Source organism: Staurois parvus, unplaced genomic scaffold (assembly GCF_062004578.1).
Source record: "Staurois parvus isolate SC_StPar_1 unplaced genomic scaffold, SC_StPar_1.0 ptg000151l, whole genome shotgun sequence".
NCBI classification, from domain to species: Eukaryota; Metazoa; Chordata; class Amphibia; order Anura; family Ranidae; genus Staurois; species Staurois parvus.
The window spans coordinates 16,391,635-16,404,383 of record NW_028317947.1 but is presented as its reverse complement, the minus strand read 5'-3'; the positions used below and the strand labels follow the sequence as shown (position 1 = coordinate 16,404,383).

At 43.2% G+C, this 12,749-nt stretch overlaps 1 protein-coding gene across 1 annotated transcript in view; it reads right to left on the bottom strand.

Moving 5' to 3' along the window:
- The window catches only part of SLC4A1 (solute carrier family 4 member 1 (Diego blood group)), an 85,858-nt gene that overhangs the window by 26,671 nt on the left and 46,438 nt on the right, over positions 1-12,749 (bottom strand). Inside the window, exons 5-8 of the mRNA XM_089674513.1 lie at positions 3,764-3,944; positions 2,378-2,513; positions 1,839-1,926; positions 1,018-1,084 (exon numbers count right to left, since the gene is read on the bottom strand). Coding sequence (XP_089530639.1) covers positions 1,018-1,084; positions 1,839-1,926; positions 2,378-2,513; positions 3,764-3,944 — 472 coding nt within the window. The remainder of the gene's footprint in view (positions 1-1,017; positions 1,085-1,838; positions 1,927-2,377; positions 2,514-3,763; positions 3,945-12,749) is intronic.

The window sequence follows — 12,749 nt, the reverse complement described above, 5'->3', positions numbered from 1 at the left end:
CAAAAAGAATACTCAAAAGGTGTATATATATATATATATATATATATATGAATATGAGTACAATGATAAACAGTGCGCTAATCAATAAAAGTGTTTAAAGCACACACACAGTCCACATCCCAAATCAATGGTGGTAGGAAGGGTGAAAATTACGCATGTAGAGAGATAAACTCTTCAGTATGTCTCTGGCATCCAGGCTCTGGTCAGATCGCACTCCACACCATCCTCTATGGCACCGCGAACCGCAGTAAACCGGATTCCCCAAATGGCAAGGGCGTCAAAAGTACTCCTTAGTCCAAAAAAGGCACTGTGGGAGATGGTGCTCTCAAGGAGAGCCCAATAAAGGACGCCACATAGTGTAATGCTGTTTGACTTGAATTTATTGTAGTCAAAGCAAGTAACAAAAAATTGTACTGACCATATAAGTTGGCCACATATAGTGGCTAGATGTCCATGAGCTGTAGCCCCCCCTGATTTGGGATGTGGACTGTGTGTGTGCTTTAAACACTTTTATTGATTAGCGCACTGTTTATCATTGTACTCATATTCATATATATATATACACCTTTTGAGTATTCTTTTTGCACTCTGATTCAAAGCGCTACACCTATCTTTCTCCCTTTATTAATATAAAGACTAATTTATGTACTATCTGAAAACCCATTTAGGGCCTGTGTAGATTGGTTTTGGGCTTGTGATGAGGGGTCAGCTTGACATCAACTTCAGACGCTTTGAGATTTTTCAGAATTTATTGATATGTGCTTTCAACCTGCAGTTGACCTCCTTCTGGACCTGCATTTGACCATTTCAAGGGAACAAAAGCCCATCTACACAGGCTCTTTTAGTAGTTTTGTTAAACCATAACAAGATTAACAGGAACTCCTATGACTCTTTTTTTCTTTATTAAAGAGAGAATATTTAACAAAATTATTAGACTTTTATATAGATAAGGTATTAGGTTTCAGTGAAGTGAAAAGTTAAACATAGCGGAAGTGGGCAATAAAGGGATATACTCACCAACCATGACCACTGAGGCTTCAGCATTTTCCGGTACTCTTTCATCCAGCTTTCCTTTGACATGTGACTATTGAATTGAATGGAATGATTTAGTCTAAACAAATGGCATACTGTGGATATTCATAAAGCTATAATGCAGATGAGCAAATCAAAGGGACAGTCCACAAGCAAGAGATATTTTAGTTATAGGTGGAGCTGGGTGGGCTGAGTCAGCCCCTGGCTTTTTTTTTTTTATCAGGGATACTTCAACATAGATCACCCCTTCCATAATTCCCAACTCTGTTCTTGTCCACCAAAAATGTGCGCTACAGCTCCTCCTACTACAATCTCCATAATATAAAATATATAATATATTTAAAAAAAAACAAAAAAACTCCAACAGGGTTAGTGTGAATCCTGGATAATGGCCATGCCAGGTGTGCAGACCCAAGAATTCAAGGGAAGAGAACTTAACAATGGAGTCCTTTAAAGATATAAGAAACTGTCAAGTGGTTGTACTCTCCAACATCTACCAAAATCTGAAATATCGGCTTTGATTGGACTGACCACTTAAATGTTGTGCATGGATTTAATAAATACTTTCACCAGTGTTTTAAATATCACTTCTGTTCTTAATAATAACCATTCAAACACTTTATTGGATGATTTAAATTGGGTAGCTTTAACTTGGCTTCATTCTCATCTCATCTTACTAGGTCCTTATACATTGTTTTTGGATAATACATTTTGTAGCTGAGAACCAGCTAAGGGGCTGCCACCTACAATATCTAATGTGAGCCATTTGAGCCATTGGTGGAGGATTACTGGTTTTCCCTTCCTACCTTTTCTTCTATGGTCTTCATCTCGATCTGGTGAATGAGTGCCTGAGCACTCTCAGGGTCCCCTTTGGAAACATCTTCATCTGGACGGCTGTTGATAGAAATTCTTGATGTAACCATCACATTCCTTTAAAAATACTAATGATACACTATTATATTTACAGGATTCCTTGGTGAAACTGGAGTGCAACCATTGTTATGTCTGTTGTATTTCACTATGACACGTACTATTTTCACAACCCCTACACACAAAACTCATCTGAAAAACCAACACTAATGACTCATGTTCATTTATATTCATGGACTGACTATCCATACAGAAAAATAGCTGGTACCTAAAAAGTCCAAAAGAATTTGCAGTTTATCTAAAGGGGCCCTCTGTTTTAAACAGAAATTATTTAAAGCTGAAGTTCAATCTGCCTTTATTATGCTTACAACTTATCATTGATTCCCAAATAAAATTCCTCAACCAAGCACCAATCAAAAGTAAGTGATTAGTTTGGGGAGGAATGTTCCCTTAATTGGGTTGATGTGTAGCTTACTTGTGACGCAGAAGTAGGGCTCTCAGTACTTCCTCCCGGTGATCGGGATTCAGGCGACCTTCATAAATCAGTTGATCAATGACATGACTGGAGATTCCCGGAAGAGTTTTTTCCGCCAGGTCTAGAATCACCGTGCCTAGTGATGAAACATTACAGACTTGTCACATATCCATTCCGGATGGGGATATGCAAAAAATAATTCACACTTTGAATCCACTTTCTAATAATTGCAAACCTAATTGAATTTTTTGCAATATTTTTTCATGGTTTTTACAACCTGCACAACATCACACGACCTGGAATATCGGCAACCTGTTCAATACTCCATACTATATTTGCAAACACTATTTTAACTGAAATAGTCTCAAACCCAAACTTGGTGAAGGCCATGTTTTAGAAAAGCACATCGCCACTTGTGACTGCTGGAAAGGTCATAACGGAAGCTGCAAGATTATATTAAAGCTGAACTCCTGCTTCTTACTTAGTTTTCATCCAGCCCATAGAACTGGTTGGTGACCTGACTTTTCTCTGCTGCAGTTAAACAATAAAGCTAGGTCACCTCCTTGCCCAACTTTGATTGGAAAGTGAAGGAGCAGCAGAAGACTTTTCAGATCTTCCCTCTACTCACTGCATTCTCTCCTGCTACTATTATTATTATACAGTATTTATAAAGCGCCAATAGTTCACTCAGCGCTGTACATTACAAAGGGGGACAGAACATGGGACAGAACAACAACAATACAATGCGAAACATGAGGGGATTGAGGGCCCTGCTCTTTCGAGCTTACAATCTAGGAGGGAGGGGATGGTGGTACAGGAGGAGATAGCTGTGGGGGATGGAGTGGTAGGAAGAGTGGAGGAGGTCGGTCAAGTTAGCAGGGGGTGGGGTAGGCTTCCCTGAAGAGATGGGTTTTCAGGGTGCGCCTAAAGGAGAGGAGAGTAGGTGATAATCTGATGGGTTGGGGCAGGGAGTTCCAGAGGATGGGTGACACCCTGGAGAAGTCCTGGAGGCGGGCATGGGAGGAGGAGACCAGGGAACTAGAGAGAAGGAGGTCTTGTGAGGAGCGGAGTGTGCGTGCTGGGCGGTACTTGGATATTAGGTCAGTGATGTAGTTCGGGGCAGTATGGTGGACAGCTTTGTACGTCAGTTTTAGGATTTTGAATTTGATCCGTTGCACAATCGGAAGCCAGTGGAGGGATTGGCAGAGGGGGGTGGCGGAAATGGAGCCCAACCCCTCTCAACCCCCCACCTCACCCCCTCAGTCTCAGTCACATGCTACTAGTATGTGTGTTGCTAGCAAAACCCAATTCAGCTCCTTTCTTCTCTCTTTTTTTGTATGCCTTATTTGCTCCAATCACAGTTGTAAAGCGGCTGCCAAACTGTACCATTTTTCAGTGCCTGTCTTAGCTCCAGGAGGCTGCGGAATGTGAGGTAGGACAGCTGAGGTTTTCCCCACTGCTTCAGATCTTCCTGAAAGTCTTCTTCATTCTTCAGCCATCGGGCAGCCTCCACCCAGTGCAAATCATTATTGGGGTCCATGACTAGCTCCTGCAACTCCACGTACGCCTGATAAAAATAGAAGACAAGAGGTGAGCAGGGTAGAGGAGCAAAAGCAGCCAGTGAAAACATAATTAATGAAGAACACAAAATATGGATATGATAAATTGTAGGAACCTTGTAAAAACCTCCTGTGCCTTGGCACAATGAGAACTTCAGTCCAATTGTATGGACCTGTGACATTTCTCTGTGCCTAGCAAAGTTCTAGGTTGTCTTCTCATGAATGTCCTCTTATGGCTGTTACTTATCTCAGGTTGGGTACCATCGTTCCCTTTCTGAATAATCAATAATAATGCAGAATACAGGTGGTAACATTCAAGTGTTGCTTTTGTAAAAGTTCTAATGGTCTGATATCAAAGTAGGAAAAGAAAAAAGGAATATCTAACTGATAAAGACCTGGAAGGATATACTGTAAAAAGCCATAGGCCGTGTAACTTGCTACCATCCACCAAACCAGAAATATCTGTTTTTGGCTAGACTGATATTTCAACAATACACACCAGTCAAAACTGGAAATTGGCACTGGCATAACTCAAGTGCACAAAGGGCTCCTTGGCTGACATCTCAACATTGCCTGTAAGTACTTTTCCTGGAACACCATCTCTTGAGCCTTGTGCATATGCTGTCCATATCTTCAATTCTTCCAAGTCATAGAACTATGAGACCAGAGGCTGCAGTCCAACCATCCTGTGCACTGGTTACCAAATCAACTTGCATTTGGATTGTCTAAAGCTCAAATTAAAGAGTATCTAAATCCAAGAACAAAATTGTAGTATTGTGCAACTTACCAGTCCTTAGACGTGGTGGCTGCATTAGTCTGCTTTGTACAGGCTTTTTATTCTTTATTTTTCCTACCAGTAACATTTGTTATATTATTATTATTATTATACAGGATTTATATAGCGCCAACAGTTTGCTCAGCGCTTTACAATATAACCGGAGACAATACAGCAACAATACAGTTCAATACAAGAGGGAAAGGAGGGCCTGATCCTTGGAGCTTACAATCTAGGAGGGAGGGGCTAGTGGTACAAAAGTTAGTAACTGTGGGGGATGAACTGGTAGGAAGAGTAGAAGATTCCATTATTAGCTGAGGGCAGGATAGGCTTCCCTGAAGAGATAGGTTTTCAGAGATCGCCTAATAGTGAGCGGAGTAGGCGATAGTCTGATAAATTGGGGTAGAGAGTTCCAGAGGATGGGGGAAGCTCTGGAGAAGTCCTGGAGACAAGCATGGGAGGAGCAGACAAGGGAGATAGAGAGCAGGAGGTTGTGCGAGCAGCGGAGAGTATGGTTTGAGTGATATCTGGAGACAGGATTGGTGATGTAATTTGGGGCAGAGTTATAAATGGCTTTATATGTTATTGTTAATGTTTTGAATTTTATTCATCTGAAGTTCGCTTGTCTGGACTACAGAACACCTCTCCCCATGCAATGGAGAAGAAGAGAAAAAGAGGTGTTCTGTAGCCCTAACATACTTCCTGTCCTAGGGTGTTAATGCTCACTCACTGTACTCTATCTATGGAGGAGTATTGTTGTCACACTATGACAGGTAGCATGTTAGGGCTACAGAACACCTCTTTTTCTCTTCTTCTCCATTACATGGGGAGAGGTGTTCTATAGTCCACACAAGCGAACTTCAGATGAATATATGTGTGTTGTAGGAGCGCTGGATCCTGAAGAAGGATAGGTATTCAAATATATGAACTTTCTGGAGGCAGCCCTTTGTCATCATGAGCATCTTAAGGAGTCCCCAATTGGAGGAATGAGCATGCCATGCTGACTGGATCAGTCCAGTAGGGGTATGATGCAGGGGCGGACTGACCATTTGGAAACTCGGGCACTGCCCGTGGGCCCGGGGTCAGTAGGGGGCCCCATGAGATGCACCTGGTACCTTTTTCATAGGCTTTTTTGAGCTTGGGCAAGGACACAGGGGCCCCATGATCCCCTATTGCCCAGGGGCCCCATGAGTTGTCAGTCCACCCCTGGTATGATGTATAGGTAAAAATCCAACACGTTTTGGGGGATCACAAATCCCTTTTCGTCAGGGCTTGTGTTCTGCATGAGTCACTAGATAATGTGCACACATGACATTTTTGTTTAGTTTTGGATGCATTCATTCATTGAAGAATTTCCTTTTGTCATATTCATTATATTGATCTGATTTGTTTTTAGAATAAGTTTCATATCTTTGGCATTCGTTTCATATATATGTTGGTCTGGTTGGATTCAAAATATTTTGCAGTTTTTTCGGAAGAATGCTATATATTAATTTTGATATTTTGTGTGGATTCGATATTTATATATCGTAGCTATTCAGAAGGATTCAACATTTTCAGACGTAATGGAATGATTAATGCAAAATTTAGTGGCAAATTTTAAGAATTGCATTAATCTGTGGAACTGAACTGACTTTTACTGTGAAAATCACAAATTCAATTTAAATCACAAATTTACTCAAATCCAAATTATTGAACGAATTCAAAATTGAATTAATTTCCCCATGGGCCCAAACTACAATCGCATCATGTGATGTCATACAAATGTAACGAATGCATTTATTAATTTCATTAAAGCTTTTTTCAGATTCATTGACATTTGTTACTATGTCCATTCAGAGATTCATTTACATCTGAATCTCTGAAAATCACATTTTCATCAGAAAATCGATTCGTAACGAAACGCACGTCTATGGGTCACACTGGCGCTTGCCCATTAATTTATTCTTATTATTATCCAGGATTTATATAGCGCCAACAGTTTGCTCAGCACTGTACATTATAATGGGAGACAGTACACGAGACCAGGGGCGGACTGACAACTCATGGGGCCCCCGGGCAATAGGGGATCATGGGGCCCCTGTGTCCTTGCCCAAACTCAAAAAAGCCTATGAAAAAGGTACCAGGGGCATCTCATGGGGCCCCCTACTGACCCCGGGCCCTCGGGCAGTGCCCGAGTTTCCAAATGGTCAGTCCGCTCCTGCACGAGACAGTACAGTAACAATACGATTCAATACACGAGGGGTTCGAGGGCCCTGCCCCTTGGAGCTTACAATCTAGCTAAATCTTACAATTTATCTGATCCTTTGATACAAGTCCAGGACAGATTATTTTTCAATCTTATCATACAAACCCTGACCTTAGATTGTACACTCAGGAAATCACATTGTATGATTTTTAAAGAATTTATTTGTCTTGCACTGCTGAACATAAGTATTTGAACACCTGAGAAAATCAGTGTTAATATTTGGTACAGAAGCCTTTGTTTGCAATTATACGCCCCTGAGGGTTAGGGACTGATGTGAATGTACAATATATATGTAAAGCGCTGCGTAAATTGACGGCGCTATATAAGTACCTGAAAAAAATAAATAAAGGGGGATTTCTGAACCTTCAAAATGTGCAAGACGTTCTACCAACATAAGAGAAATGGGTAGGCTGAAACAAATTTAGTGCACAGGAAGCTATAAGAACACTGCATTTTTGGCAGGATCAACAGGTATTTTCTATACTTGCCGAATATGTGCTTAGCAAGAAAACTGAAAACTAATGCAACCACCATCTCTAAGGAATGATAAGCTGCAATATATTATAGTTTTGTTCTTGAGAGTAGATATACCTTAGGGCATTCTACCTACAGCAAGATTGTGATTGGTTTCCCATTCTAGCAATATTTTTAGCATCCAATAGTTATAGTGATATTTATAGCAACCAATAGTCACCTAAGTTAATTTTTACACTTCATTTAGAAAAATGCAAACCATATACAGTATACCATAGTCAACTGTGTAAAATGAACAGCTTAGTGTGGATTTACTATAAATACTTTGCACGTGCCAATTTAATATCTGTATACAGACAATATACATGAAAACACACCATAACCGTCCTTTAAACACATATCAGTTGTGTATACAGAAACACAATTTAACCGCATCACTGCACACACTTCAGCATTCCAACCTTTATATCCTGGATCTCTTACCCATAAAGCTCCAATAGTCAGGAGGCAGAGGGAAGCCAGGTGGACCGCCTGCAGGGTCTCCATTGAGTAAGTGGGGGCATAATCAGAAAGAGTGCCCTTCATTTGCCTTCTATGTCTGATCTTTGGTAAGAAAAGGAGGAATGGGGGAAGTAAGTGTGCAGAGAGATTCTGGACAAACCTGAAAATCAGTCTGTCCATGTACCAGTATAAAATGTGATCATGCGGGTTCAGGGACAGGGATGGAATCATTCACTCTACTGAGGAGCTAAATCCTTTGGTGACCTTACAAGTTCGGGGTTACTAGAGCTCGCCCCGGGCAAGGGAAGATATTACAGCTCATATTGTCCTCTAGATTCAAGGACAGTCCAAGGCTTGGATTGTTTGTCACAGTTGGTTTTTGAAAATGAAAAAGTCATGGAATTTTTAAATGATTGTGAAAAATGTTATTTATTTTAAGGATAATGCTGGTACTGCATATACTCATTTTTAGGGAATGTCAACCAAGTTTGACCAACATCTAATCTCTAATACGGTCGAAAGAACTGTATTAAACTATAGTTAAAAAAAATACCAATACCAAATTTAATTGCAAATGTTGATCAATTGTACGTATTGAATTATTGTGATGTAATAAAAAAATGTTAAAAAACAAGAACCCTGTGAAACAATTGGAAATTCCATGGTTTTGGAACTGTGTTTCCTCAATTGTGGATTTTATTAGATTTTTTTCTATTTCAATGAGGAATTGATCTTTGGATCCATTGGATTTTACCATTTTTGGACAGCTTAGTAGGCTCCGACCTTGCTGGAGAGACTTTCCAACACAACAAAAAAGGTGCCTAATACAACAAAAATTGTCCAACACAACAAAAATGATCCAAGCAATATATTTTGCAATGGTAGTGCCTTATTGTGAGCTGTAACACACATCCGTTGGCAATGTGAGTTGGCACCAGGGGCAGACTGACCATTTGGAAACTCGGACACTGCCCGAGGGCCCGGGTCAGTAGGGGGCCCTATGAGATGCCCCTGGTACCTTTTTCATAGGCTTTTTTGAGTTTGGGCAAGGACACAGGGGCCCCATGATCCCCTATTGCCTGGGGGCCCCATGAGTTGTCAGTCCGCCCCCCGCCCCTGGTTGGCACACCATTCGCTTGGATACTGCAACATATAACATTGCTGTATCCAAATACCTATGGAGTTAGGCTCTACAAGCGTGTTAAGTTTTATCTAAATCCCATTTTTTGGAGGGGTTAAGCTTTAGGCTTGTGTTTCATGTTCATGGATGTTTGTGTGTATTTTATATGTCTAGTGGAAAATTCAAGGCGATTTTCTTTCATCTGTTTATGCCGGCTGTGCGTTACCATAGACTTGTATAAGAGGGGAACAAAAGCCCACCGGCACATGCCCATGGGTGATGGGCGATCTTTAGTGCAACACTTTTCAGAGGGTGGTACAGGAACAGCCTGGCCAGGAAGCTGGCCAGCGGCCGCTGCTGCTTACAAGTAAATGGCTATATGTGGCCAGGGGCAGACTGACCATTTGAGCACTCAGGCACTGCCCGAGGGCACGGGGTCAGTAGGGGGCCCCATGAAATGCCCCCGTTACCTTTTTTATAGGCTTTTTTGGGTGTGCTTTGAGTTTGGGCAAGGACACAGGGGCCCCATGATCCCCTATTGCCTGGGGGCCCCTTGAGTTGTCAGTCCACCCCTGTATGTGGCCCTAGTCATATAAAAATGGATGCTTCTGTGCATCAACATTTACCATGCCCCTCAACCACCCCCTAAGATGGCCTAAAAAAAAGAACGGATTTCTTAAATGAAACATTTGCGGTAGATGGAATAATCCTCCTTGCTATGCTATGGGACTCCTTTGCTGTCTGAATATATTAATCAGCAGTGCAGCCAATTGACTGCAGTGCAGATCGAATAAAAATTTTCCAACACTCCTATTCCTGAGAAGTTGATCATAACATTGGATTTTCAGGATGGATATGGCCATAGATGGATTGAAATTAGGCAAGTCCCTGCTGAACTGTCTGAATTTTGCTCCATCTATGGCCAGCTTAGGTGTTGGCCAGACAGGGTTGTACACAGGGGCAGACCGACAACTCATGGGGCCCCCGGGCAATAGGGGATCATGGGGCCCCTGTGTCCTTGCCCAAACTCAAAAAAGCCTATGAAAAAGGTACCAGGGGCATCTCATGGGGCCCCCTACTGACCCCGGGCCCTCGGGCAGTGCCCGAGTTTCCAAATGGTCAGTCCGCCCCTGGTTGTACACAAGCAGCATGTTTATTGGCGAAACTATCTGCCAAACATGATCCTTTCATGTAAAAGCAGTCACCAGCCAAACTCTAGGTTTGAAGGTGAGGTGCCTTATTCCCATTCAAAACCCTGCTCAGCTGACAGGCATTCATGGAGATGGCAATATTGCTTCCTAAATTCCAGCTGTTCCTGTACCACCCTCTGAAAAGCGTTCCACTAAAGATCACCCATGGACAAGTGCCAGTGGGATTTTGCTCCCCTCTTATACAAGTCTATGGTAACCAGGGGCGGACTGACAACTCATGGGGCCCCTGGGCAATAGGGGATCATGGGGCCCCTGTGTCTTTGCCCAAACTCAAAAAAGCCTATGAAAAAGGTACCAGGGGCATCTCATGGGGCCCCCTACTGACCCCAGGCCCTCGGGTAGTGCCCGAGTTTCCAAATGGTCAGTCCGCCCCTGGTGGTAACACAGTGCCTGCTTAAACAGATCAAAAGCACCTGTCAATGAACTATGAAGTTTGTCAAACTGATGCCATCGACCCAGGTCCAACACAGGCCCCTACAGATCTTATGCAGGCGCATGTATATGTAATTCAACAGTGCGTAGCCATCTGCCTAGAGTTCTACTTTAAAGGCAAAAGTGATCTAGCAAGAAGAATAAGCATCCTTTCACTGCGGAAAGAAGCGATCCCATGATATAGGGCAGGCTAGATTCATATAGCCCAGAGAAAAGATCTCTGATCATGTGAAACAATGAATGACATGACCATGGTTAACCCTTTATGTCCTGCCATCCCTGGGTGCTGACATACGTGAAGCAGTTATGTCTAGTTTATTGCCGCTGCAGTTGAGTGACAATACAAGGAAATGTTTCATCTGTAAACACAGATTCCTGCCATTCCTGCACACACCCTGAGCTATGCTGGGAAGAAGGATGACACGGGAGAAGGGAGATGGTAACATCCAGTAGCCGGTCAATGAACCAGAAGGTCACTGCAGATGAAGAGTGACAGCAGATAAACAGGAATAACTCCATAGGGCATTAAGTAGTAATTTAAAACAACCAATCAGAAATGTTGCTGGACTGGTGCTGAATTCTGGTTGGCTGATGGGTTATTGCACTTTGCACTTTAATAGATTTAATTTAGAAAATACTTTTCATGGGAGATGTATGGAGGCTTCCATTGCTGAGCTGCTTCTGAATATGCTAGCAGCCTGGTGGTCTCTGGATCCCTAAATTACCAATCCATATGCAGCAAGTAAATTGGCATTGCAGTCAGATCTCTTAAGGTGTTTTGGATCACTCAGAAAATGTGATGCCACAGGCAGGGGAGGACTGACAACTCATGGGGCCCCCGGGCAATAGGGGATCATGGGGCCCCTGTGTCCTTGCCCAAACTCAAAAAAGCCTATGAAAAAGGTACCAAGGGCATCTCATGGGGCCCCCTACTGACCCCGGGCTCTCGGGCAGTGCTGAGTTTCCAAATGGTCAGTCTGCCCCTGGCCACAGGGTCAGCATGACAGCCAAGCAACTGAGATTTTCAGAAGGAGATCAGTAAAGGCCCCTATGTTCCTGTCCGAATTTTGATCCATGTATGGCCGGCTTAATTTGCCTTAACAGCCTACCTAATGGGGCCTGCTTTTACCCCTAGGTCTCATAGCAGCTATGTAGATTCCTATAGCTATATTCAGGGCCGTGAATAAGGGGGTACCACCAGTCCTCTTGTATGGGGCCAAGGCCAGCAGGAGGTGCAGGCAGCTGGGTGAATCAGATGTGGGCAGGGAGGGTGATCATTATGGAGGGGCAATTACTGGAACCAAGGGGCGGACTGACCATTCGAACACTCAGGCACTGCCCGAGGTTCCGGGGTCAGTAGGGGGCCACATGAGATGCCCCTGGTACCTTTCATTGGCTTTTTCATAGGCTTTTAGGCTTTTTTTGGGTGTTGCTGAGGACACAGGGGCCCCATGATCCCCTATTGCCCGGGGGCCCCATGAGTTGTCAGTCTGCCCCTGCTGGAACCGATCCCCTCTATGGCTCTCCCTGAAGCAGCAGAAAGCTGCTTTCTTCACCTCTCTATACTGCTTGCTTTCAGCTGCGGAGAGAAAGCCATACAGGGGATCAGTTCTAGCAATTGCCCCCCCCACCCTCTCTGTGTACCATACGTTTCACCCAGCCAGTTTCCCCTGTGTTACCCCACCTCTGCAATGCTGCCGCCTTCCCTCCTCTCCTTCCCACCAGCAGCTGCAAGCACATAATAGAATTCTTCAGGATGTAGAACGGGGGATGGGTGCGATAAAAAAGTTGCATTTACCAGCCCCTTCCTTTACTGAATGAACACAATGACTGATCGGTACCGGTCACTCACTGTATTAATTCATAAATAAAGCATAGTAAACTGTTTTTCTTGGGGTGGCAGGGCCTGTCCAATTGGCTGTATGGGTCCCTGTGGTTTCTAACAGCAGCCCTGACTATAGTTACGCCTGGCTATAGTCACATGCCTGAAGAAGGGGTCCTGCGAGACCCTGAAACATTGCCTTGCTGTAACTATGTGATCATTTATTAAAA